The sequence below is a fragment of the Phalacrocorax aristotelis genome, chromosome 5, assembly GCF_949628215.1.
Source record: "Phalacrocorax aristotelis chromosome 5, bGulAri2.1, whole genome shotgun sequence".
Taxonomy (NCBI): Eukaryota; Metazoa; Chordata; class Aves; order Suliformes; family Phalacrocoracidae; genus Phalacrocorax; species Phalacrocorax aristotelis.
In genome coordinates this window covers 43443357-43471015 of record NC_134280.1, presented here as the reverse complement: position 1 = coordinate 43471015, position 27659 = coordinate 43443357, and the positions used below count along the sequence as shown (strand labels likewise).

At 42.7% G+C, this 27659-nt stretch overlaps 1 protein-coding gene across 8 annotated transcripts in view; it reads left to right on the top strand.

Moving 5' to 3' along the window:
* HDAC4 (histone deacetylase 4) overlaps positions 1-27659 on the top strand; it is a 262455-nt gene that overhangs the window by 150485 nt on the left and 84311 nt on the right. For 7 of the 8 annotated variants that reach the window (XM_075094174.1, XM_075094175.1, XM_075094177.1 and 4 more), the window contains 3 exons: positions 9631-9781; positions 14010-14130; positions 19774-19895. In XM_075094174.1, coding sequence (XP_074950275.1) covers positions 9631-9781; positions 14010-14130; positions 19774-19895 — 394 coding nt within the window. The remainder of the gene's footprint in view (positions 1-9630; positions 9782-14009; positions 14131-19773; positions 19896-27659) is intronic. The other variant, XM_075094171.1, reaches the window with a different exon arrangement.

Genomic DNA, 27659 nt, shown 5'->3' with positions numbered 1-27659 from the left:
TTTCCAGGTTAGAGATGCAAAAACCTCAATCAAAAATGAAGTGTCAGATCTCACTGCAGCCACTGGACATGGCGGCATTCATCCTGTGAATCCCTGTACTGGTGCCCACAGAGTCCGCTGGTACAGCTAGCCTTGTCCTCCTTGCACCATGACTCATATATCTTTGCTCTGGTCTTCACAGCTTTCCAGCAGAATGCAGAGGTTTTCTGACCCATCAGTGATGGGCATGAAAATGCTTGTTGTCCCTGAGCTTGGTGGCGGCTCCGTGTTCCTTTGGTGAAGCCAAAGAAGAGATGTTGACCCAGTGTGTTTTCTTGTTACTTAATCTCCTGTAGTTGAACTTAAATTGGGCGGACTTTTGGGTATTCTGAAGGCTGAATGTCTGACGTAAATGGCAGAAATGGCAGAGTTCACTGGCTGACAAACATACAGGGTCTTTTTTTGGTAGCACATGCTTACTTTTTCTCTGGTGTCCAAAGAGCTTTTGAAGTGATCAAATTTCTGTTCTTTCATCCTTTATAGCATGAGTTTGTCTGCCAGTAAAATATGTGTGGGGCACAGTGATTTTTTTTTTTTTTTTAAAGCTAGAAGCCTTACAGTCTCTATTCAATTTGGAATTTCAAAATAAACAGCAGAAGAAGGAATATTTTGCAGTTCATACCTCTGACTTTCCAAGTCCAATTTTATCTTATTTTTGAACTAGATAAAATAGAGTAGAAGTAGTCAAAGAGAACACGTAGAGAATCAGGGAAAGAGTAAAGAAATACCCAAGTGAATCTTGCTGTTATACCAGGAATATTGACCTGTTAATGTATGCCATCACTGATAAATTAACATTCTTAAACTTATAAGTCCTGTTGCTGCATATGGTCTCTTAACAAAATGCAGCTCTTCTATGGGAGAATGAAGTTGCACTTAAAATGTAAATCATGTTGTGAATAACTGCGCTCATGTACACACAATACAAACAACATTGTTGCATTAATCTCTATGTTTAAGTTCCCTGATCTACTGGTGGCAGTGTGTAAAAATGACAAATATTTGGTATTTTCAATGCTGACATGTTACCTTTAAAAACGATGCTTCTGCTGCACTTGCACAAGCATCAGATGATGTTGGACATTCATTTTCAGCATGCAGCCTTCCTCCAGGCACTGCAGGTGCCGGGGCTGTCACTGCCTCATATCAGATGACAAGCAGCACTTTGCAGTCCACTTCACCGCGTGCCTGCCCTCTGTCAAATGGAGCCGAACCCGAAATCAGGCTGCCATGGGTCAGCAGCCATGCTGCCAGTAGTGGTACTCCATCCTCACGGGTTTTTTTTCCTGCCTTTTTTTTTCCCTCAGTTGTTTGAGAATCCCAGCAGGAGCGCTCTGGGGAGGTCTCCCATCCCTGCCAGCTTTCTGGTTCAGTTGCTTTTCTTTCATGCAGGTGATGGGGAATGGTTGGATCAGTGGATACAGCCATACTCCTCCTTTTCTTTATTCATACTTCCTTCTCCGAAATGACCAAAACCCAGTGGTGGCTCCTCCAGCTGCTCCCATTACAGGATCTATGTCCTACATCTCTGCTCCTGATCCTGATTTTAGCATAACATTCCCATTCCAGCTCCTCTGCTCCTTGCACCCTGAAAAAGTTCACAGAGATGTAATTACTCTGCTGAGGACTGAGGTCTGATCACTTATGGCATGATAAAGTCTTATTTAGCATTAAACATCTGGGGCTTCTTCCTTTACAGGACAATTTATACAGTTCCTTGATTTACAAAGACTCCTTACTGCCATCCATGGTCAGATGGACATTCCCTGCCCCTTGTGCCCCTTGGCCTGGACAGGCTGGAGAGCTGGGCTGAGGGGAACGTGATGAAATTCAACAAAAGCAAGTGCAAGGTCCTGCATGTGGGGAGGAACAACCCCATGCACCGGTATGGGTTGGGGGCTGAACTACTGGAAGGAGGCTATGATGAGAAGGACCTGGGTGTGCTGGTGGACAACAAGCTGACCCTGAGCCAGCAACGTGCCCTTGTGGCCAAGAAGGCCAACGGTATCCTGGGCTGCATTAAAAGGAGTGTGGCCAGGAGGTTGAGAGAGGTTATCCTCCCCCTCTACTCTGCCATAGTGAGACCACATTTGGAGTACTGTGTCCAGTTTTGGGCCCCCCAGTTTAAGAAGGACACGGAACTGCTCAAGTAAATCCAGTGGAGAGCTACGAAGACGATCAGGGGACTGGAGCATCTCCCTTATGAGGAGAAGCTGGGAGACTGGGTCTGTTCATCCTGGAGAAGAGAAGTCTGAGGGGGATCTCATCAATACTTAAAAATATCTAAAGGGTGGGTGTCAGGAAGATGGGACTGGACTCTCTTCAGTGGTGCCCAACGACAGGACAAGGGGCAATGGGCACAGGTTGGAACACAGGAAGTTCCACCTAAACATGAGAAAAAAGTTATTTCCTGTGAGGGTGCCAGAGCAGTGGAACAGGCTGCCCAGGGAGGTTGCGGAGTTTCCTTCTCTGGAGACATTCGAAAGCTGCCTGGATGTGTTTCTGCTCAAGCAGGGGGGTTGGACAAGGTGATCTCCAGAGGTCCCTTCCAACCCCTACCATTCTGTGTGCAATGTGTACAAGTTTGTCCTTCAGTAATGAGCATGTAAAGCACGGCAAAGGCAAATGCAAAGGAGTTTTCCTCACCTCTAGAAGGGAAAATGGGAAGAGGAACTGAACATGCTGGATACCACAGATGCTTTCTAGAAAGGGTCTCGGAAACTCTGCGTCTGTAGAAAGGGTGAAAACTAGACTGGTGTGGCAGTCAGGAAGCAAAAGGCACATACAAATCCATTGCCAGTGCTATACCTTTGCAGATATTCAAGGCTTCGAGGGACGAAGCTGCTGTGCAAACTTTCAGCCATTTAGGAGAGGTGAGCAATAATGGGATGGAAAGGAAACTGGGATACAAAATTATGTATCGGTATATAAGCTGCTAATCTAATAGCATGGGATCTCTTCACCTAGAGCTGGTGATGAGGGAATATAACAGTCGTTCCTTTTCCTGGAGACATCTGAGCCTCATAAACTTGAACACTAGACATTCTCAGTAGGATATGTCTAACCAAGATCAGTCCCTTGCCCAGGAAGCTGTTGGCTGGAAGGATCGTTTCCCTGTGTAGCAAAGAGATGCTGGCCACAGGAGCTTTTGGCACGAGACTACCTGCTGTCAGCTTGCCTGATAGCTGGAAGGGGGCACACAGAATATATGTTCAGCTGCTGATGTGTCCAAGAAAAAAGATGATTGATATTCATTCTTCTGAGCTGTGCTTTCAGATTTTTGTGTCTTGGCTTCTGCTGAAAACCACAACTTCCCCTGCCCTGTGCCATCTCCCAGTACAACTGATTAATTCTGACTAGCCTCTGGTGCTCCAGCAGATATCTGAAACATGCCATGATGGAGCCAAGAGAGCGAATCCTGAAACTAGAGACACAGCCTGAGACTTCAGTAAACAGGATGGGGAGAGCATGAAGCAGAGAGTCCAGCCAAAGGAATGGCCAGCGTTGAGATTGCTCTAAAATAACAGAATACAAAACCCTCCCAGAAAATCTGTCAGCATCCGTGCTTTGCTTCCACCCAGAGCTAATGATTTTTCTGGGGGTGATTTGACGTGTATGTGTTTTGGCAAGTTCTTTCTTGATCATCACCTACAATTTTCCTTTATTTTCACATAATCTGATTTCCAGATCCTTGTAAAAAATACCTGATTTAACCCACCAAAACTGCAGAATTTTACCAAAGAGGGCGGCAGATGATTTGGCTTAAAAACACTGTACCAAAATGCCAGCCTCGCTGCCTGCTAGGTGAGAGGACAATTCTGAAAGCATTTACTGTGTCATGCCTTAACACTCAGCCTTTGAGAGTACAAGTTCAGGGGGTGCTGAGGAGATCTACTTTGGAGTTTTTTTGGTCTTGGTTAGCATTAAGTTGTCAGTTTTGAAGCTAGTATTTAACTTATACATCCTTACATCTTCCTTGAAGCTATCGCCTCCATCAGAAGGCCAACCTCTTGTTCAGGGGTGGCAGGTGAAAGAGTTGTACAAAGTCTCTGAGCTTTCCTGGAAGAAGTCCTCAGACTGCAATCTAATGACAGTCTGGACTGTGCCAACATGATCTTGGTCTGAGGTGGAAACCATGTGTACATGTGAGGAGGAATGCTGACCTCCTCAGGTCAGTGGAGGATTAGACTACCTTTTCATCTGTTTCTCTCCTTAACCTAGCTGCCTTGTGCTGGGAGGAGGTCGGAATTGCCTGCAAGTCTGACAAGCAGCAGAAGTGCTCAGCGGTGATGTCCCACCACGCTGGAGCACCTTCAGTAGATGATCTCAGGCATAGATCAGGATGCAAGTTAGGAGCTGGACACAACACTAAGCTACCTTGGATCCCAGGAAATGTTATCGGCAATAAGTACACCAACTGTTGTTCACCCAGCCTTGCATGTGTGATTATCTGCATGAGTAAGGGTGAGCTGTCTGGGTACAGAAAGTTTTACTTTGCCTTCTGCTAATTGTAGTAAGCTATTCAAAATATATATTATAAAAACCTAGGAGCCATAGTCTAAGCTTCAAAACCTCTCCTGCTTTGCAGATTTTAATCAGTTTTACCATGGCTTGTGAAGTAAATGACAGAAGCACTTCTAAAATGACAGTTGTATGGGAAGGAAGAAGCAGAGGAGCGTGGGCAGAGAGCAGTGCCTGGCTTCTTGGGAAAGAATAAGGTAGTATCTGTGAGGTACTGGGATGCAGGAAGGACCTGCATCCTTGCTACTCATCTAGCAAATCAAGGAGTGGCTATGCAAGTCTTAATGCAGCACGTCTCCATGAAATATGTCCTCATTCTCTGTGGTCAGTGGGATCTTTGCTGTCAGAACCATGTGCTTCCCAGGAGGGCACAGGCTGGCTTCTGGGCTGAGGCTGCTGGAAGATTTTGGAGCGCTACCTTTCCACTTCTCTTGTAACAACTAAAGGAAACCATTTTAGCTTCACTTTGCTTAAAAAGGGGTTTCTTTGTGCAGTGGAAGTTGACAGTGCGCTTACTGATAAGGTGTCAGTCCCCATTCTAGGTAGACATGCTCGAGAACTGAAGACAATTGAGGAATGTGATGGCAAAATCCATTGCACTGCTGAGTCCTCCTGGCTAGCTGACAGTTGATAAATACCTGGAAATGCTCTACAGTCTCCTTATTACATGTGTTAATATTAATATATGCTAAAGAAGCACCAGCATCACTAGCTACAGGTACAGTTGAACATTTGTGCAGTTTTCATAAATAGTGGAAGCAGTGACATTAAACATATGCAGGAATCCCTGTAGTTGTAAATATTTACAAATACTTATTTTGGCAAGAGCACCTAATTCAGATGTTCCTAGCTGCATTCCCTGATACAGTGTGCATGTCTGTCACACGGTATGCTCCTCAAATTGATAGCTGAATTAGTCTGAATGCAAGGGATTTCCCTTGGCGTATCACTTTGTATGTCACAAATATTTAGATTTCATTGCAGTTGGGGAACAAACACACTGCTCCAGCTATGTGCGATTAATACACAGGCGTTGCAGAGTCAGTGTTGATTCATTTGCCAAGAAGACGGATCTAATGTATTATGTGGTACGTGAGCACAATCTCGCACAGTAATTAATAATCCCTATCGGAGCCACCTAAGCATCTCTTGGTAGGCCGTGAATTGCAGTTCAAGAGTTGTTTGTAAATTCCTAACTTGGGCACTTCCCAGAAGACCCAAGCGTAGGAAATAGCGTCCCACTCAAATGCAGCTCTGAAACGCTTTGCCTTTAGACATCAGTAGGTATTTTTCTTCCACTGAGATAGTCAAGGGAACCTTAAATGCCAGGCCAAGCCCACAATGTGTGGGTATTACCTTGACAGAAGTAGTTTACTGTGTGGTGGAGGAGGGGCAAGACCTCGCTGCAGTTAGCCACACACGGGTCTGAATGGTTGCTGCCTGTTTAAAATTTGCCTCAATTGCTTTAACTGAAGCAGAAGCTCATATTTTTCTGAAGTTTCAATTTATGTTTTGCACGGGACAGCTTTTTTTGTATGTTACCAGATTTCCTGCTTCTCCTTGCAGTCAGTTGGTGGTAGGTTCTCTTGCTGCTTCTGGGTCTTTTTTCACAAAGGATCAGCAGAAAAGCCTATTTTTAAATAAAAAAATTAAATTGTAAGCCCCCCAAAATATAAAACTGAGGCACAGTCTAGCAGCAAGCGAGTTTTAAATCTCATGGTCTTAAAGCAAAGGAGGGCCTTTTTGCACAGAAAACTGGTTTAATGTGATAGTTACATTCCCTCTGGTTCTGTCATAACAGGATGGTATCAGTAGCAGCAAGGACAAGCAATGCAAGCCTCACCTTGGGTCAGCACCCCAAATCCTAACCCAAGGTCCTTCGAGTAGTTGTGAAACCTGAATGCAGTCTGTGCATCATGGTTGCCTGAGCCGGTGAGCTGATAAAGGCGCTGCCATCACCAGTTCCCCTGCATTTTGCTGAGCCTGCACCGTATATTTCCTGTCAAATACTGTCTGTGTGGTTTGTTTTCAGCCCAAAGTGTGGAGAAATATTCATGCTGTAAGAAGACATCTCAATTCAGACAGAGAACTTGAATGGGTTTTCTTCAGTCATTTTCTGAGGCTGAGACAGACACCAGCAAAGTGATTTCTTTTCACTTTTCATGGATACGATTGGAGAGGTTACTTCATTTTTTTTTTTTTAATTTTTATTTTTTCAACTTCAAAAAGATTTGAAAACTATATTAAGAATAGGCTTTGTGGAAACTGGGGTCAAAATCAGCAGAAACAATACATCTCTAATGAAGCTTCTATAAGCTATCCAGATACAAATTGGTCTTTTCATTTACATTTCACTACAGATGTCAATGAAAGCACAGTTCCTTCTAAAGCATCCTAATGTATGTAAACCATTGCAGGAAGCGTAGCGTGCAAAGCCTAGGAGACTGCAGATGGAGAGAAAAGGCTCCTGATTTCATAAAAATAACAAAACCTGTTTTAACATATTGTGCATTAAATATTGTTCATTTGCATACTTTCTATGGCTAGGTTATAAAAGCCCACCATGTGGTGGACTTGTTGGAAGCCTGAAAAGATACTCTTTCTCCAAATGGAGATGTGTTAGTGGAAGCTGCTGCTTAATTATAAAACAAAAATAACTAGTTTTCTCTAGGGTTTTTTAGGTTTTTTTCATTTTGTAGGTTTTTAGAGTCTGAGTTTTTTTTGTTGTTTACATAAAATTCAATAGAATTAGGAAGGAAAACATAGGTGCAATCACTGCAAATTCTGCTAACTGGGGTTCGGTGTTTTACAACAGTCTGACTGCTTGGAACCGGCAGCAGCAGGGACTCCTCCATCAAGAGTTTCCAGCAGATAGCCAGGCAGATTGTGAAGTACCCCTTACATTATTTTTTTTCATCTTTATATAGAATTGTATAATTTTATATGTATCTTGTATAGTGTATTTGCGGCTGAAACATCGGAATAGTACAAATCTACAATACCACAAATTAAAATAAGAAATTGCTGTCAAAAGCATAAATAGAAAAATATGCAAAAGGAGAAGGAAAAAATCTGTGTACGTGGGGTGGGAGGCCTGCGTGTACACATGCTGTCGGGGTTTGGAGAAGGATAGAGTGAGACATATTTTTGAAGGGAGCAGGTTCCCCCTCTTAATAGCCATGGCTTCGCCCAGTCCTGTTCCATACACAGGATAACGTGAACCTGGAGCAGTGGGTGGTATCTGAGCACAGGCTCCCATTAAATCCAGCTTTGGCGAAGTCTCATCTATTGCCAGAGTGGTAAGGGTTTTGAAGGTTAAGGTTGCCAGCTTAAAATCAATCTGCTAGTTTATAAGCTGCCAATGTAAAGAGTGCGGGATGTGCGTAAGGCAACTGGGGCCACGGGGAGCCAGTGTGCTTCTGCGTTCAGGGGGGTTTGCGAGGGTAATCGGAGCAGCCCAAGTAGTTCGCTTTAGCACGTATCTTGCCAGAGAAGGTGCAAATGAAACTGGGAGGTGGTCAGTCTTAGTTTGAGCTTTTTTTTTTTTTGGGGGGGGGGGGGGGGGGGGGGAGGGAGGGAGGGAGGGAGGGGGAGTTGGTTGTTTGTTTTTAAGAAAAAGCAATTTTCAGTGGAACTCAAGGGAGAAGCTCTGTACTAGGGGAAGTGCCTTTTGCAAGCTGCATGGAGATCCATTCACAGCTAGCCAAGCTCCGAGCTGCTGAGACTGGTCATTTGTCATCTGCTTTTCCACAGCCTGGCTTGCTCCTGGTCGGCTGTCAAGATGCGGGGTGTTTTCTGAGCACTGACAGGTACCACCCCAGGGCCTGGCAGGCCAAACTGCCACCTCCAATCCCTGGCGGAATCCCCCCAGACTCAAAAAGGATGCTCTGGGCTGGGGAGATCCCCCCCAGAATTTCCCAGGAGGTTGGCATGTCCACGTACATCTTCCAGGTGCTGGGATTTGGACACCCAAGGGGGAGACTTGCATGGCGGACAGGGGCAGGAGCCTTCGGTGCTTCAAGTCTTGAACATCCCATTTGATGAAGGCTTTGCAGATCTTGACCTTAATTAGGCAGCCTGTCTCTCAGTTCTTCCCTTGAATGTGTCTGAGTCAAAGGGCTGGGGTAAATCCTTCCTTGAGAGATTATTGGATTTTTTTTTAATAACAAATCAATTATTTTATAATTAGGCTCAGAAATGGGAGGTGATCATGCCTGCAAAGCAGCAAGTGCTTTTGCATTTAGCTTGGGGTGTGAGGTTTGCTCGGCAGCTGGCAGGTGTCCACCATTTGATGAAGTTAAAAAGATAGAGTTGTCCCAGTCCATGGGAACTCCTCTATATAAACAGAGAGAGACAAAGGCTGTTGGAGAAATAAGAGTGTAAATGTCATATAATTAAAGGCTTACTCAAAAAATCATATGTGCAAGGGAACTGAACTGGTCCTGCAAAGCCTGTGTTGATGATAGCATATTTTGCTGCAAGTGCCTGACTTGGTGACCTCAACAATATTCCTTCATTATAGGGTTTGTACATGATGAACAAAGGAGTATTCATAATTAAAATGTCCTAATGGGCTTTTACTTAAAACAGACGATGGAGAGAAAATGGAGACCCAGCTGGGGCAGTGGTTTGCACTGGCTCAGTGCAGGATCCGGGCACCAGGCTCCGTCAGGGCAGTGGTGGCAGCTCACAGAGCAGAAGTGGGGACCCAGCCACACCCTTTGGCAGCAGCAAAGGGAAGCACCTATTTGGGAGGAAGCTTTTTGTTGCTTTCTCAAATTAGGTGTTTTCTGAACAGGATGCTTACACTTGTAAACAGACAGTGCCCTGAAGCCTGGAGCATATAGTGCCTAATGTTTAGCATAAGTGCTGTCCTGAACTAGAAATGGGGCTACACAGGTTAAGTGCCTGTGAGTCTTAGTACAGGAGCCTCTAGATGAGGAAAAATGCCATTTTTCCTACTTCTATGAATTAAGCAACGTTATTGTCACCTGATAGCAGCTTCTGGTTTTGCACTGAGAAGTCTGACTGTGTTAATTTGCTCTTTTTCCCCTGGTCTCTTCTCTGCAGCAGCAGCAAGAGATGCTGGCAATGAAGCATCAGCAGGAGCTGTTGGAGCACCAGAGGAAATTGGAGCAGCACCGACAGGAACAGGAGCTGGAGAAACAGCACCGAGAGCAGAAACTTCAGCAGCTAAAAAACAAAGAGAAAGGAAAAGAGAGTAAGTAGCAAATGCTCACTCATTTCAGTGATGACAGGTAGAGCAGATGAATGGAAGCCATAAAGCAGCTTTATAAACTGGAGAAACCTTCGTGATAGCCCCTCTACAGAGCTCGGCTGCACAGGGAGCTTATGTAAACTGTTAGGAGGTATTGAGGGTGAGAAAGAAATGTATTTCTACACTTTATCTTCATTTGTGTCTTACTAAATGCCATTTTAGCATTTTTCAAAAGGAAGCGTATCATCTCTTTACTTGATTTAACATTTTTTTGAAGTATTTTTGGCAGCGTTCCTAATGGAAGCAGAATATTAAGGCCATAAAATACACCAGATGCACACTGCGTTTCTTTTTCTTTCACTTTTCTTAATTTCACTCTTTTAAGATGTAGACGAGTTCTCAGTTCTTAACTTTAAAATGTTTTCATTCAGAAAGTACTTCTTTCATGAGGTTACAGACTGTGGTTGGCTTTCCCACGTGTCATTATGCACTTCACGAGATTCAGTAAAATGATTATGGCCTCACAAATCCCCTTATCAAAGACACTTTGGTTGCTTGTTCTGTTTTCTTTTAGAAGTGAATGGGAGGACAAATACCTCGCCAAGTTGTACTATCAACTCTTTAGGTCTTCATTTAAAATGAAATAAAGAAGCCTGGGATGGAAGAAGCAGAGAAGGCTGAAGGGTACCAGGAGATGGGATGCTTTCTGGGGTCCAGGAGCAAGATAAAGCTACAAGAACAACTCTTCTAGTAGGAAAAGACCGGGGTCTAGGAGACTTAAAAAAAATTATCTGAAGGTTGAATTCCCAACTTCCTGCATGTGCATCTTGCAACGGCAGATTTTAAGCTGCAGCCAAAATGAGGGAACACACAGACCTACCCCAATATCTTTGCAAAGCAGTTCATAGGGGGTCCAGTGTGTCTCCATGTGTTTAGTTTGGGTTTTGTTCATTTTAAATACTATGAGAAAGACCAGAGGATCAGAATCTACTTAAAAGAAGCAGTTTAACATTCAGGAGTGAGAAAAGGTGAGGATAATGCAGGTTGGGTACTCTGGTGCCCGACTGGCTGCCACATGTGATGCTTTCCGTTGTCCTCTGGCTGCTTTGTGTTATTTTCCAAAGTAAAAGCAGTCGGTTTGAACTGGGTGAAAGCTATAAGCATTTCCACTTCACCCTACTCGTCTCGTCAACTGTTGCTATTGTCTGAATGTTTTACTGGGCAAAACGTTCTGATATCTGGCTATTCTCATTGAAGTAATTTGCAAACAAATAAAAATGCCTGAACCTCTGTAAAATGGAAAAAGCGTCGAAGCACCTTTTGGATGAAACGCATAGGTGTAGAGGAAAGAAACAGTTTGGGGACGTTAAGTTGAAGATCCTGTTCCCATGGCTACAGTTTTATTTTTAAATTACTTTTTATTTAAGAAGTACTATGGTGTATAATCATTATAGCACCTCAGCTCTTAAGAATACTTGATTTATTTTTCTCACATCAGAAAATTTTGCTAAGCGCAACACAGCTAAAATTGTCCTGATCTGAAATATGAAGAGTGCATAATAGATGTAGAGTATAGTTTATTTCCCCTCCTTCCACCATCGCTGTAAGCTAAAATATATTGTTTTGTAGCTTTCAGAAGGCAAATCACAAATCAGTTTAGATTAACATAGTATCAGCTCCTTGCTTTCTCCTCTTGGGAGCATTAACCTGTCCCTCATGAAGTTATATCTGCTATCATTAAGCTTTTTTATCAAAAGCATGACTTCCACGAAAAGAAGAAAAATGTGTATGGAAATGAAGGTGTGTTTCGTGCAGGATAAGGAGCAATGGTCGGTCATCCTGTCTTTTCCACTGTTAGGATTGAACCTAGAACTGGTCCTGTGCATCGGTGTTTCTAAACACTTCTGGGCATGGGCCATGCAATCACTTGCTGCTCAGGAAGCCTTCGGCCAGTTGGCCAGCTGTCATCAGCCCACACTATCATTAAGGGCTTTCTCCCACCAATTTCCATTTGTTCTGCTCCTCTGCTGTTGTGTTGTGCAACCTCCTCCTTCCGTGAGAGCCTGGTCTTCCTTCTGCCCTCCCTTATTCTGTTTCCACTCCCCTGTCTTATCCTTTATTTGGATACTATTTGATCCTGGGACAATATGTAACTTGTTTTTGTCTCTGCAATAGTAACCTGGCTCAGTCTTTTGCTGTTTGCAGTACTTTTGCTCATTGTGGTTCTCTCCGGTTTGCAGTCTTACCAGTTGATCTCCTCTTTGTTCCCTGCTCCTCTTAAACAATCAGGCCCTCCGAAATGAATAGGCCAGCTTCACAGCTTCATTTTCCCCTCTGGAACAACTGTTCCCACAGCCAGGGCTGCTGTGTGGACTCTTGCCCTCCGGTTCCTTCTCTCTAATCCTCCTTTTACTCTGCCATCCCTTTTGCTTGCATTGGGGTTGAGTGTCTTGCTTCCTGCCTGTGGATTTATTCCGTATGTATTTTGATGTTTGACTTCTGCTCTTGTCCTCTTTACTTATACCCCTGCGTGCTATATACTATTGTGCATGTGACAGGTTGTCCCTTTCTGCCCGTGGGGTCCTTGTTAACATCTTCACTGGATAGTGCACAGCACTTCTGCCTGTAACAATGTGACCGGGTCCAAAATAACACAGTATATAGTATATTAAAAGTGAGTTAGTTTGTTTTTTTTTTTTCTTTTGATCTTTCAACTCAAGGTTCAAGAGCTGAGTAATGGTCAGAAGGTCTTGCATGACAGTTTGGTCCATGGCTCCAGTATTGCCCAGGGGAGGGGAAGCCTGCATGTTTTTATCTTGTTAAGCATATATGGGTCCTTTCAGCTTCTAATTAAGGAGGAGGACATGCCAGTGGAGCTTTTGTAAACTTCACGATCCAAAAAATGTTCAGCTTCAAATCTTCTGAATTATATCAGATTTAGTCAAAAGTGATAACACAAGCATGTTTTATTATTTTAAAGATGCTAATAGATTAAAGATTACCCATTTTGGAGAGGGAAGTCCTTTAAGTGTGAATTTGTCATCTATTCTGGTCTAGCCATGTGGCTTGGTACACTCATATGAGTTTATCTCCGGCTCCTCAGTTGAACTTCCCATCGGGCTACACGCCAAAGCTACGTTTGCAGAGGTAGTGAGAAACTCAGGGCTCCAAAATGGTGAATTTTTAAGATTTTCAACATAACTTCAGTGGTTGAACAACATTACATCTTTAGGCGGTGCTTTATAGAAGTATTGCAGTTTTCTTCTCTTGTGGAGATAAAAAAAATTGTTTCCCCGGTCTGTCAAATGTCATTGTTGAGCAGGATCCAGGAGACAAAAGATCACCCTGTCGTATTTTAAGTTTTTAATCCCCATAGAGCAGATAGTTTTCCTGGCCTTTCCATTTTCTTGTAGCCCAGATATTTTCCTTTGGAAATCTTGCTTTATGCGATGGTATAGATGAACCATCTTTTTCCACATGTTCTGCTTGCCAAACTTTCTATGCATTGCTCCATCAGGAGCTCTGTCTGCGAATCTGTTCTGTCAACCAAATGATAATTTTAATCCATCATCGCAGTAAAACAGACTGGTCTCTATTGTGGAGGAAATAATGATTAGAAATTACACAGTTGACATTTTAACTCTACGCTAGAAAATTACTGACTTTCTTCTTTAAATGTTAGATTTTCTATTTGAAGAAATAGATTGCACACTTGTAAAGGAATTGGAATATTATGTAGGTCTTATTGTACACAGATACTTTTGAACAAAGAGGTCCCTATTTACAAGAGTTTTCAAGACAAAATCTACATATGAGACATTCATCTTATTCCCCTTCTGCTTGCAGATGTGACATTTAAAAACTTGAGTGTACACAAGACCCTTTTTCTTAAATACCTTTGATTAAAAGAAAGCTGAAATACCTAGTACAAATGCTTTATTCTAAGTCTACTTTTATGCAAGTGTAAAAATCCTCTTCAGAAATCTTTTATAGTGAAATGATAAATCTCTGATTAAATCTCTGATTTCAAACATAAGTTGTGATTATATGCAAAGCTAAAGGGAAAAAAAAAAAGAGAACTTACTAGAGGTACTTTGTTCTCTTTCAAAGAGAGAAGTAGTTCTTCTTTTGGACTGGAAATCAAAGACTTAATTCTGAATCCTTTTAGAAATTTAAATTCTTTAAAGTATGTGAATTGATTAAATAACCTTTTTTAATTTTGACATTTCAGGTGCAGTGGCAAGCACAGAAGTAAAGATGAAATTACAAGAATTTGTCTTAAATAAGAAGAAGGCATTGGCACACCGGAATCTCAACCACTGTATATCCAGTGATCCTCGCTTCTGGTATGGGTAAGTGGTACTGGGCTTATCTTTATGATTCAGCCGGTGCCACCTTTTTTCACAATTGCTGGAGATGTGGGGAGTAGAGCTGGTGTGTTTACTGGATGAACCAGAACAGGGGTAGAACCAGGGTTTGACTCTGGTGTAGAACATAATCAAAATATATTCTTCGCGGGGTTTCGGTGTGAGTAATTTTTGTATATTCTGTGATGGTCATAGTATTTTTCTGAGTAGAGGTCTTTGCTGTCATCTTTAATCCATGATTATTCAAGCTCTCAAGTTCTACCAGCACAGTCAACTTTTATAAGTTCCCTAGCTTTTTACCCAGGGTTTTGTCCTGCCAGGTGTTACAAAACTTGAACTTCAGTAAAAGGGGAAATTACTTTTTATGTTTTAGTGAATTGCAACTCAGGATAGTTGAGCTACTGTTATGTTTTTAAAGCCTTTAATACTTACTGCTCATCTTAAACTCTCAAAGTTGGAATTTTTGTTTACTTGGCTCTTCTCTGTAAACTGCTGGAAAAAATCAAGTGTGTCCAGTCTGCATTTCTTATCACAATTGTCCCAACATCTACGTTTTAAACTGAAAAATTTCAACTCTTGGTCTCCAAGAAAACCCAAACGTCCCGTGGGGTGAGAAGATAACAGCTGATGTTATAATGACACGGGAGCAAAGAATGACGACTTCGATTAGTTCAAATGCACCACATAGCAAATAGAAATGATGGCATTATTAACAAGGCACAAGTTTCAGTTCCAGAAATTCGCTTCTTCATTGTGTAAAAGAAAACCAGAAAATTTAAAATTACTTGAAAACTTCCACTACTATAACACTATGAATATCTATATTTTTTAAGAAAAGGAAAAAAAGGTGTTTTGGATGTTGTCTTTCATGACCATAAAATTAGTGAAATTTTGAATTACAAAAGTCAATGGAATTTTGCTGTGAAATTTGTGTTCAAGCTGAGTGTCTGACAGTATTTTAAGTCTTAAGAAATTAACATGTACGCAGGGATGATGAGGTCTTAGCCATAAGACGTTTCCAAGTTCAAGAGCCTAAGCTGAAATTAAATTTGAAAGATATCCCAGCTAGGAGCCAGTAGAGAAATCCTGAAGTGCAGTTGGCAGAAAAATTCAAACATTATTCCAGTAGGGTGGGATTGAGCAGTTTTAACACATCTCTGAAAATCTAATCTGAGACTTGAAAATTCTATCATTATGGCAGTCGATAAAGTAGTGAAATGTTAGTTTATGCAAAGATAGTATTTAAGGCTACTAGGTCGGTATCAAGGATAGTAGAAGAAATAGGAGAAACTGAATTTCAGTCAAGACAACATAAAGATTTTTTTTAGGTAACGGATTTTCCACTGTTCTTAATTGAGATTCACCAAGAAATTTCGGGATTTTATTAAAAGCAGTTGAAAACTCTGAGCAACTGTGGTCTCCATTTTTTTCCAGTTAGTTAAAATGTCTGTTAATGTGAAAATGGTATAAAGTCAATTAGAATTAAAGATAGTAAGCAGTGCTTTCTTCCAAAACCTTTGATCCTTTGGCCCTAGAGAATCCTGGCATAGAATTGCCATCACAGGTGAGTTTAGTAAAGCAAAAAATAAATTTGAGAGTATCTGAATTCCTTGTGTTTTGCACAGTTTTTAATTAACTGCTTTTTCGCCGAGAATCCATCATTCAGAGATGAATTGAAGAGCAGGGGTCTGTAATATCTGTATGTTACAGGGCCAGGAGTGATGCAGAAGGTTATTTAGTCAAGTCCCGTTTAAGGTTTCAGTATGTTTCCTGCTTTGTTCTAAGCTAATGCTGAGAACTTTCTGAGCACCAATATATTGTTTAGATTTATTGTGGCATATGTAAATCAAATCATCCCTTTGCTGTGATGCTCCAGGGGTGCCAAGAGGTAGAGACAACGTAGAAACTGTTGCACAAGGGCCTTCCTTTTTCTTGTGGATTTAACAGACTTGCCATCCCCTCATCTTCCCTCCATCTGTTTTGGGGAGGGGGGGAGAGGATCAGTATTTTGGTTTCTAACACAAGATGTGAAGAGGGAAGAAAGAGCCTCAGAGGCCTCACAAATCTTTCTAAGGGTCTGTTTCAGTGATAACTTGCAGGCAGGCATGAGCTCGTTCTGCTCAGCCTTTGAGGAGGGCAGATGGCAGCAGGGCTGCGCGACTGTAGCGCCTTATCTTGTGGTGGAGGATTTTTAAATGCATCCTTCAGTTGTTAAGGCAGAAGCTGAAGATTTTTAGTTTCCATTCTATTTAAAAATATTTTTTAGAAAGATAAAATGTAATTAATTTAAAGGTTTTAGTATTTATTTATATGGCATCTCATAGGTTACCAATTCAATTGTAGAGATATTTATGTATGCACATACTTCTAATGTGATTCAGTTGGATGGTGTTTGGTTTTAACACACGCAAATGAGCCTTGCAGAAGATAGACTTGATGCTCCTACTGTGAGCAGGCAAGCCAATTAAGTGGTAACAGATGCTGAAATAGTCTTTTAAATGACACGCCTGCTTTTAAGCACTTCCTTTGGTCTTATTAATGTTTGTGAATTCCTTTTTTAAAAAAATTGAAAGCATTGCTTGGAAAAAAACATATCTCCTCAGGGTTCTGAACAACACAACAGTTCTACATCAACGGCTGTGACATGAAATATGTTCCACTGACTTGTGAATTGCTGTCATTCCCCTGGCCCTTTGGGCCAGGCTTCAGTTGTCCACTGAGATGTCCAGATGCTTTTGCCTTCAGTATCTTGTATCTGTTTGAACTTCATTTGACACTGTCCGTTGCTGGTGCTACATGGAGTGTTTATAGCTGGTGAATATTTTCTAATTAATCACTGACGTTAAACAGCATTGTCGCACGTACACATGTGGATCATCCCTTGAGATGAAAAGGGACCGGTTTTAGAGGTTTTTCAGGGAATAGTTGTAGTCCAAAGGTTCTGCCGAATGAAAGAAAGGAACTTGCTAATGCTCAGTAATGTTTTTTGGAGGCTTTCACAGAGGTCTCGCTCGGTCTTCAGCTCGATGGTATTCAAGCCACTTTGTAAACTGTGTTTAACATATACAGCTTCAGTCTGTATGTAATTGTTTAAAATAGCTTTGTGGACTATAATTTTCAGATTACATTGATGATAGGCAACAACAGAAGAGGTTCTTCTGAGTTTCATTGTCAGACTGTCCCTCCTGTGGATTCTGAACCTGCTGGACAGCCCTGCTCTGAGGAGGTTTTGCTCTTCAAGATACTTAACATAAGTAAGAGTGGCTCAGCAGGAGCACAGACAGAGCACCTCGGGCTTTGCAAACAGGGCTATTATTTCTCTAGGAAGGTTGTCAGAAATGCACTTGGGAAGTAGCCACTCAGTGCAGTAGCAGTCACGAAAGGGAGTTTAACTGAGTATTTGCATGGTAAGGAGATATAGATATAATTAGACACTAAATTATTCCAATGTACATTGGAGTCTGCAGTCTCTGTACACAAAACATTCTAGCAGAGATGCGTACGTTTGAATATATATTCAGTTTACATTGCATGAATATGTTTGAAATATCATGCATGCTTTGCTGTGCGCATGGGTTTTTGAAGGACCTGGGAGCTCAAAGAACAGGGGATGTGTTATGTGAAGGTACGTGCTTTCAGAAATGCCTGCAAACTCAGTGTAGTATACAGTTTCATCCCCTTCAAGACCTCTGAAATTCTTGAATGGGTACACAGACCAGTGCATTTTGGTTGAAGCAGCACAGGGTGTTGGATCCCAGTCCTTGAGTGATATAATGTATTCCTGTTTGCAGAGTTAAATATCTGTCATTCAGCAACTCCAAAGCACATCTAAACAGGCCCTTTGAGTTCCTGTGCATTCCCTAACAAAGTGATGAAAATAGCTTCAATGTACATGATTGTGCAGCTTAACTCACAATTAGAGAGGAAAGAAAAAAAAAAGAGAGAAAGAGGAAGCTTATTGCTGTATAGGCAAGAGCAAAAATGCCATTGTGTGATACGGTGGATTTGCAGGCTCTTGGCTTGCAGCGTCCTGGCTTCCTGTTTGTGAAACATCTCTCTGTGCTGCCTTCCCATGGCAGGAGCAGATTCAGGCAGAGAAAGCAACTTCTGTTTTCAGGAGGGATTCAAATACTTTTCAGTTTGGTTCTGTTTTGATTTCAGGTGATGATTGAACTGTGCGTGCATGTGGGCATTTATTGGTGCGAATGTAAAAGAGTACATGATGTGCATGAATGCTAATGAAAAATACAACGGTGTAAGGCCCCAAAAAATTATTCTGCCTGTATGTACAGTGAAGTTTGGAATATAAAGGGGGCGGGATTAGGAAACCACAGTGAATCCTACTGCTTGGTAAGAACTGTAGGTATAGCAAATTTTGATGTACATGTTCAAATAAACTTTTCAGAAGGTTTTTTTGTAACAAAATCATGTAGAAAATCTGATGTGTTTTTCTGATGTTTCATTAGCCCCTTACTTTTTGAAGGGTATAACTTGTAGTGGAATTGATGCTATGTATCTTGCCAAACATCCTACTTCTGATTTGAGCATTCAAAACATACTGCTCAAGGAATTGGATGAATTGGTGTAATTTTCAACTGTGGAATGGCTCATTTTGGTTCCTTAAAGAACCTTTTGTAGGAGAATATTTTTAACCAGGCTCTCCAAGGACGCCTGGTTACTAAGCAATGTAAAATTTCAAATCTTCACTTCTTTTGGCAATTCTTTAGTATTTTGAAAAAGTAATACAGGATTTAAATTCTGCTTATTTAAGCTTAAAATATAAGATATTTTTGATAGCTGTGTGGCTGTCAACTGTATTGCTAAATCAATCATTCTGTTGATGTAGCTACTCTGCTAAGTGCTCAGTCTGGAGACTTCCCGAAGTCTGTACTGATCGGGGTTGGTAGAGCTCCTGAGAAGTGGCAAAGCTGGGCACAAGTCATTAAGCAGGAAATGTGCAGCCAACAAACTAGTAGGAGGCTTAGAAAACTCATTCATTATTTAATATCCTTAGCAAACAGACTGTGATTTACTTCCAGCAGCCTGCCCAAACAAAGCTACAAATTATCAGCTTTGAGAAGTTAATCTGGAAAGGTGTTGAGTACTTTGGCCTCTGCTAAGTACTTGGGTCGTGAGGCAGTGAAGCAAAAGGCAGAAGCATGCAGCATGGCTGCTGTTAGCCAGTTTAAACACGGGGCACCTAATGTTCTCGTCCTTCGGTTTTGTTTCATCCTTGGACTTTGTTTGGGTTTTATTCAGTGAAGGGAAATTGTTCATTCATGCTACGGTTGAGGGGAGTAAAAACACCCGTGCTTAGCTTCAAGGATATGCCTTATCAAAACCCAACCGAAGTACACACTTAAAATTATACTCATGGTTAAATACCTTCACGAGTTGAACCGTGATCAACAGAGTAATTCTTACACTGAAAATTAAGCATATGTTTAGTTACCTCCCTGTATCTTAGACTTTAGGGTTTTTTGTATGAGTGCCTAGAAGGAGAAAACTAGTACCAAGATCTTTTCCTTTGCACTGTTCCCCACTAAGATAATAGACAGGTGAAGCTACACTCATTCCCTTTGTGCGTCACTGGTGTAAAGCTTCTTCTTTCTCTTTCATTCTGTGTAGGAAGACACAGCACAGCTCTCTGGACCAGAGCTCCCCACCCCAAAGTGGCATATCCAGCACCTACAATCACCCTGTACTGGGGATGTACGATTCCAAAGATGACTTCCCACTGAGAAAAACAGGTAGCGCTCATGTTGATTTTCTGTGTTGTCTTCTGTCTTTGCTGTGATACTTGGTCCTCTTATTATTAAAAAAAAAAAAAAAAAAAGGTGTATTACCAAAAAGCTGTATTTCATGGGGTGATTTTTTTAACAAGCACTCACTGCATCCTGCTCCCCCTTCATCACTCACTGTGTGCGCAGTGTTAGAGGGTGGCTGGAGTTGCTTTGGGTGTGCAGACATGCAAAGCTGTATGCAGGACACAGCAGAGTTGTGTGTCAAAGTTTGTGAGATGTTTTTACAAAGTCAAAGCTAATACAGAGATCTGGGTGTCTGAAGTTGAAGTATGTTTTGCTGAGTGAGAAAAGTATCAAGAAAAGTTCATTTCTTCTGGGATTTGCATTTTATGTACAAGTTTATACTTAAAATAAATAAAAATGTTTCTGCCAGTCAAAGCGTCGGGACTTCCTGCAAGGATTTTGGTTCGCACCTAGACAGTTATTTCTCAGTTAGGTTTTTCCCTGCACAGTGGCTAAGCAGGTCAGTTATTTCTCAACTATATATTATGTAAACCAGGTTGTTTTGGTTGGCTGTGGTCCTCAGCTCCATATTGCATTCCTAAGCCAGCAGAGCCTCAGCTTCTAACCTGGCCAGCTCATGATCCTCAGCTGCTTCCTTCAGGGAATAGCTGAGCTTCCATGAGCTTGTCCCTATTTGAGGAGCAATGCCACTCATGAGGATGGTGCAGATAGTGTTGTGTGTTGGAAATCGCTTCAGAATAGGAAAAAAAAAATATGGAGGGGAGGTATGAGGAAAGCAGAGATGTGATTGAAATTCATGCCTTCTGCAGGTGCTGCCTAGCTATTTTTCAGGTATGCTTTGTGGATTTTCAAATGTGGAGGGATGAGCACTGGTACTCAAAAAATGTGACAAACTTGTGATGAGGAATGGTGATGGTGTGTTACCAAATCTCCCTGTGGGTTTGCTCTTTGCTCATATCAGCTGCCCTAAGTCACTTCTCAAGAGCTGGCAGCCCCTGCATTTCCTTCTGGGAGGGATGTAGGTGTTCTCAGGGCACTTCTAATAGAAGTAGGGAGTTCTTCGGTGTGGTGAATGTTTTAATGCAATTCTCATTACCTTTGTAAACTTGGCGTGTTTTTTCCTCTTTCACCATCTGATGAGAAAAGAAAATATACCTCCATGCACATGCCTTATGCCTTGTGCCTCCTGCCTCCCAGTTCTGTGGATTTAAAGACCTTTTTGGGAACTTCTCATTCTGGACCATAGCACGTGGCTTGCTGGACAGATGTGTGGATGGATTCCCATTGGCTGTGCAGTAGACTTGTCTTCCCCCTCATCGAGCATGGTGGGTTGGGTGGCAAGTGCCAAACACTTCAGCTGCACAAGAAATCAATCAAAAATTGGCAAGCCCTTTCCAAGATTTGGGTTTTTTCCTGGGCACACCCTGTACCTTTGGTGGTAGTAGCTTTAGCTGTGCCCTTTCTGGAGGATTCCAAAAGCAGAGCTTGGAAAACTGGGTTTGCTGAAGGGTAGAGCATCATCTAATCTCTGCTTCTACATAATGAAAGACTAAACACCCCATTAGGTGCAGTAGGTGTTGCTGCATCATCAGCGCCCATCACAGCCGAAGTGACGCTGTCTGGGCTTCAGACCTTTGCCTTTTACAGGGGAGGTGAGAGCTGATGGAGGACTGCCCTCAAAGGAGACTTCCATCAGCTCTGAAGCTGGCGAAGCACAAAGGTGTGCTTGATGTACACATCTGCCTGGAAGGAGGAACGGAAGCTCAGGCTGCTAGCAGTCATTGTTGCCATTCACTGCTTCTCTGCTGAAGGATTTCAGGCTCCTCTGGGAAACTGCAGCGTTTCCACGCAGGGGAGCATCCCTTGGCACCATACCTTGATAGGCCTTTGGACAGCATGATTCTAAGAGATTTTTAGCTCTTTCCTATACCTTGCAAAACCAGGTGATCCATTTTTGGTGTGTTAGCATCCCCACAGCATAAATGGGCTTTGACATGCTCCAAAACCTCCCTTGCTCATTCACTTCAGGGGACCTTACTTGTCAGATTGAGTTTGAGGACAGTCGCCCTTCTTGCTCCCAGTGTTGTGGAAGGGGATTTCTGCAGGAGACAGAAAGTGTCTGCACATCTCACCCCTTTGCTGCTTCCTAGACTGGTCTCTCAATAAGGCTCTGTCTGAATTAAAGCCCTGTCAGACAGGGTGAATTAAGGATGATAAATATATCTAATCACATTATTAAAAATGGAAGCAACCAAAATCATTGTTGTTTTGAAACAGGAAGATGTTGAGCTGATTTTGTTTTTTCCAGAACGCTGATGCTTGTTCTTTTTGGGCACCAGCATTAATCTTTTGGGGTCTGGTCTGTGATACATATGAGTTCATTTGCAAGGTTCAGGGGAGAATTTTCTTCTGTTGTTTTCTTTTATTTTCCTTTCAACACAACAGCACTTCAGTCTCTGGCACAGCAATATCCTGCAGAAATCCCATTGCCAAGAATGTTAAGTTGCTTGGAGAAGAAAGGCTCCTGAATAGTCTGGGGTAAACAAAAGGCAGGGAAGGCTGGAGCCCATCCTAAATAAAGTTCTTTATTATGGGTGAGCTCTTCAGATTTTTGGCACCAGGCAAAATTCTGGCTTTGTATTTGTAATTTTAAACTGCCGTATCATGTAGTCCAATTTTATTAAATTTGATTAAATATTTGCAGTTCAAATAACAGAGTCCATCACAGTACAGTTCCGATTACCAGGCTGGAATCTGACCGACGTCATCGTTAGGGGTAGAGTAATTTAGGGGGCTGCGGGAAGGCAGGTTGAATGATTGTTTCTTCTAGGGTGCATTTGCAGAGTTGGCAGTGTGTTCTGCATGTCGAGAAACTGTTCAGGAAGAATAAATATGTCATTGCACTGGGTTTTAAAAATACTACCTTTCTTTACTCTCTCTTATTTAAAGCATCATGATGTGGTCACAGGTTACCCTTCTGTGCACACTTGGAGATAACTCGCTAGTCTAAAACTCGAGTGTGAATGTTGTGGGAGAGACCCGGGGAACTGGCCACACTTGCTTTGGTAGAAGTAGATGTGTGCATGAATAATGTCTTAAGAGTGCTTGAAAACATTCAGCATGGGAAACAGTCAATGCTTGCAACGTGCTCCTAATGCATCCTGTCCCCTGAAATCCTACCCTGTCTGATTTGTTTTACTAAATTATGTTCCAGTTTCTTGGCCATTTGGTTTCTGTGTGCAATTGTTTTCCTGTCAGGCTGCTGGCTGGTGCAGTTACTAATTGCTTGAATCCTGTGTTTAGCCTGGCTGGGGGATGCATTTCACTCAGTTCCATCTATCTAAACACTTTGGGGCTCTTCCTTTTTTTAACCGAACTAAAAACAGTTCGGTTGGTGCTCCTGATGCTTTTGCTGTTAAACAACTGGATTAACACAAGGATTTTTATTTCTGCTTTTGTGTAGTTTCCTTTATTATATATATGTTTCCTTTAGTGTGTGCATTTTGTTGACAGCTGTTCAGAGGGGAAAATATAAGTGACCTTTCCTGCCCCCAGATCCAGGTTGGTGCCCTCCAAAATTAATGAAGCTTCATTATGTGCCCTAGTGGGACCCTGCAACAAAATCTTTGGAGAATCCTTTCAGAGTGATTTTAGAGGCTGGGTTGGGGCAGTCTTTTGTAACCTGTTTTGCTAACCCTAGGAGTTGTTTGTCAACAGCTTTCTTGGAGCTGCTGAAGGTATTTTTAATGTAGCTCTTCAGTTTTGTGTTTCTAAGGAATATGATGTCCTCATTTTATCCCCAGGAGTAAGGTTGTTCATGGTGTTCCTTGCTTTGTGGAATTTGGGCAGTGGATGTATTAAAACATGCTCTTAATTAGAAAGCCAACACAACCACTGTCATTGAGATTCATAAGACTGAAGAGAATTATTTAACTTTTTAACATGCTTTTCCTCTTGCTTATGTAGGGTTTTTGGTTTTGTTTGGGTTTTTTAACACCCCGTGCAGGACTGGACCATATCCTGTTGGATAACAGCTTTTCTACTTGTTCCTCTATAGAGGTAGGGTAAGGAATCCTCATGTTCATTGGGACTTGACAGCTAATCAGAATTTCTAACGAATGCCACAGCATTTCAATTAGTTGTCGTTAAAATCAGGAGAACTTTTGCCAAACTCAGCACCTGCTAGGTTTGCCTGGCCAACACACGTTCAACTCACTGGGATGCACGAACTGGAAACATATCCCTGTATCTATATTTAAATCTGACCCCAAAGTGAGAAAAACAGCTAATTTCTTCTGAAGTACTCGGCAAAAGAAGTTCTCCAAAGTCATAATGTAAAAATGGCTGCATCTGTAGGACCCATGCAGGATGTGAAGCAGGCTCAGATCTCGTGATGTTGCTCCTGCAGTTGAATAAAGCAGACCTTTACTGAGACAGCTGCTTTCCTTCAACTGTTCTCGTGCCCACACAGGAGGGATCGTTCCCTTTTCTGCTGTTTAGTTCCCCTGCCTTCGGCTGGCTCCTGGTCTTCAAACCTTTCTCCTGACAGATCTGTCAGCAAAGGTGGGATTTTTGACGAAGCTGATGTTATCAAAAATGCACTATTGTTTTCATTTTGTCCTTTTTTGTTTGTGTTCCTCAACACTCTGGCATTCGCCAAACCGCTGTGGTTCGTTGCACACAAGACAACCTCCTGCATCCATCAAGAGCAATGGGCAGCTGGTTTTTGGTGTCTTTGGCTCAGTTTCTGGGGCTATTTGGCCTACGGCTGCTGCAGCCATGGTCACTGTTTTGTGAAGCATCGCTGAGGCTCTGGGTCCTGCTTTTTCCTTCCCCTCCAGTATCACAGCTGGCTGCACTGTGGAGGTCAAGATCAGAAGGATGTTGATGGGCATGGAGGTTTTAAGGAGGCGAAGGATTCCTGTGGTCCCAAATATGTTTTCACTGCAGAGCTGTGGGATAGCATCTCAGGGTGTGAGTTTCCACTACTTCCAAAACTAGACCAATTTGAATGCCAGACTGGGAGCTTACAAAGACATCTTTGGCAAGTGTCTGTCTCTGAATTTCCTGCCTAGATAGCAAATGAGTGTGTGCATGCATGTGGTATGTACTTGGGGAGAAATGACAAGTAGAAAGTATCACAGACCCCTCTTTCAGCTCCTTTTCTCTGGGGACCAAGGAAGAACAAGTATCCTACCTGAAAACCTTCCATCCCAGCAATGTCTCCTGCCTTTTGCACAAGTTATGGCAGAAGAAAAACTTGTTACAGATCAAGTAGTGTGTCTTAGGGCTTGTGGTAAAGAAAAAAAAAGCTGTCCTCAACCTTCACAGCCCACACAGTTAAGAACTGGCAGGAAAGGCCCAAGGAGAAATTTTTTGTTTGGCATTATCAGACCATGGCTTATGCACCCCTTTTGCTGCAGTGACTTCCCAAGGAGTAAAAGAATGCGACAAAAAGGAGACTTCTCATACTTGCCCATATGTGGTGCCAATGGGCAGAGTCCGGCCCATCTGCCATTTGGAGGGCTGCCCTGGCCAGTGGTTTTCCTGAATTACACCACCATTTGGAACCTACTGCAGAAGGAATCGGGCAAATACATCACCCCTGCTGATGGTCGTGGCGACCACTTCAGCTTCCAGCCCACCAGCCTCCTAAAACAAATGGAAAAGGTCAATGCTGTTGTTCTGGCTGAATCCAGCATGAGCAGATTGGGAACAACTTTTAAGCCCCAACTTGCACTTAGATGGGTGATGGCAAGGTGTACCTAGGCTGCAGGGTCCTAATCACTTGCTGCCCACCCAGGGCCAGCCATGAAACAGGAAGCATGGTCCTTCCCTGCCTGCACATCTCTGCCAGGCACTGTAGATCAGAGCTTGTGCATGGTGTATGCTCACTGGCTCACAATGGGGAGCCCACAGGCTGGCGCTGACCGTCTCCTGTTTGCTAATATGCTTCTTTTTCCGTGCAAAAGAGAGGAGCCTGAGGGAGGAAAGTATCCGGCACCCGTGATGTTGTTGGTTTCCTCACAGTATTGCAGAAGCAGAGAGTTATTTATTTGCAGCTAAGCAGGTGAATTTGTTCTCAGCTTCTTGCATTTAAAAGAAATAAAAGGGAAAATGGAAGGATTTGTCAATAATTAAAACACCGGATTTGTCAAGAAAGGCATAATACCTCTCCGAATTGGTTCTGATTATTGGAGTGTTTCAAGTGTTTTGTTTTGTGACAAAGGTTGTTTAGAACAAAATAGAGTAGGCTGAAATCCCAATGTAGTGTGGGAGTATAATTTAGAGAAAATCTTTGAGCTTTGTACAGCATGGAGTGTCACTCAAGTTTGAGAGCATCTTTGCTTTCCCACCCACGTGCTCCTTCCAGCTGACGTGGTCAGAGGTCTGGCCTTCCTGAGCAGCTCACTGTGTCCCAGGGACCCACGCACTGCCTCGGGGCGTGCTCTGCTGAGAGGAGGCACTGACCTGCATGATAAATCCCCATTGTTATAAATACTGTTTCCTGCTCCAAGTGGAGGACATCAGTCTCTAATCCAAAAATAACTTATTAAAGACAAAAATTACTTTATTACTGTGATGCTACAGAATAGCTTCAGACCAGCCCACTGAAATTTCAGAGCAGAACAAACCAAAGTGCAGTTGAAGGACTAGCAAATGCTTGCTTTAGTTCCTCCATTTCTTCTGACAATCATGTCTAAATGTATACTAGGGAATTCTTCACTCCCATGGTTTTTTTTGGTGCCAACTGCTATGAACTGTGTTCCCTGGGTGTTTGTCTCTGCTGCTGAGGTTTGCCTAGAGGCAGAAGGAGGGGGCACCCCCTTTCCTTGGGCAGGCTCTGATAAAGCAGGTACACTTTTGGCATGAGTGCTGGGGATCCATGGGGGGAAAGCCAGCACTTCGCATCAAAGGAGTTCTTGAGGAGTACTGTCACCAGTGCATCAAAGGAGAAGCCTCTTCCAGTAGAAGACCAAATGATGTCTTCTGGTCACCTTTGGAGAGCAGGGGCTCTGGGAGGCTCAGGACCTAGCCCTCAATCATTCAGTGAACCCAACTTTCTCCTTCTTAATCCTCTTGGCTCCATCTCTACTTCACAGGGACTGCCAAAAGCGTGTACACTTTCACCTTTCTGTGTGTGTATATATTTATATTAAAAAGCATGTGTCCAGGTTTGTTGTGGCCAGAGCTGAGACACTTGGTGTTTGGGCCACTGCATCTAGCAGAAAGGAGAATCAAGTCTGAGCTAGAGGTGCATGTCAAGTGCATGCCTGTCCTCCATGGGACATCTTTGACCACGAGCGCTGCGTGAATGGCATCCAGAGTGGTAACTTGGAGTCATTTCTCCAAAATGAAACACAACAGACAAGCTCTAAGGAAATGGTGCATCACTTGAGCCATGGCCTATAGGCTTCTCAGTGTACTGTTTCCCCTCTCCTGCCCCTCAGCAGTTTACATCCATGTGCGACAGCATGAGATTGGTTTGGTTTATGTTGCTCTCTTACAGTTCCTTGGAAGAGCATCCAGGGCAGAAGGAGGCTGGAGGTGGGGCAGATCACTCCTTCCCACAGGAGCAGCCCAACATCAGGCAAGGGGAGGGGGAGATGCTTGTGGGACAGGACAAGAAGGGAGGGGGAAAAGGCAAAATGAACAGAGCTGGCAGGGCAGGGCATGGACTTGGACATCAAGGCATGGCAGGAAGGTTTCTAGGTCCAGAACAGATTGCAGCTCAAAAAGAAGTGC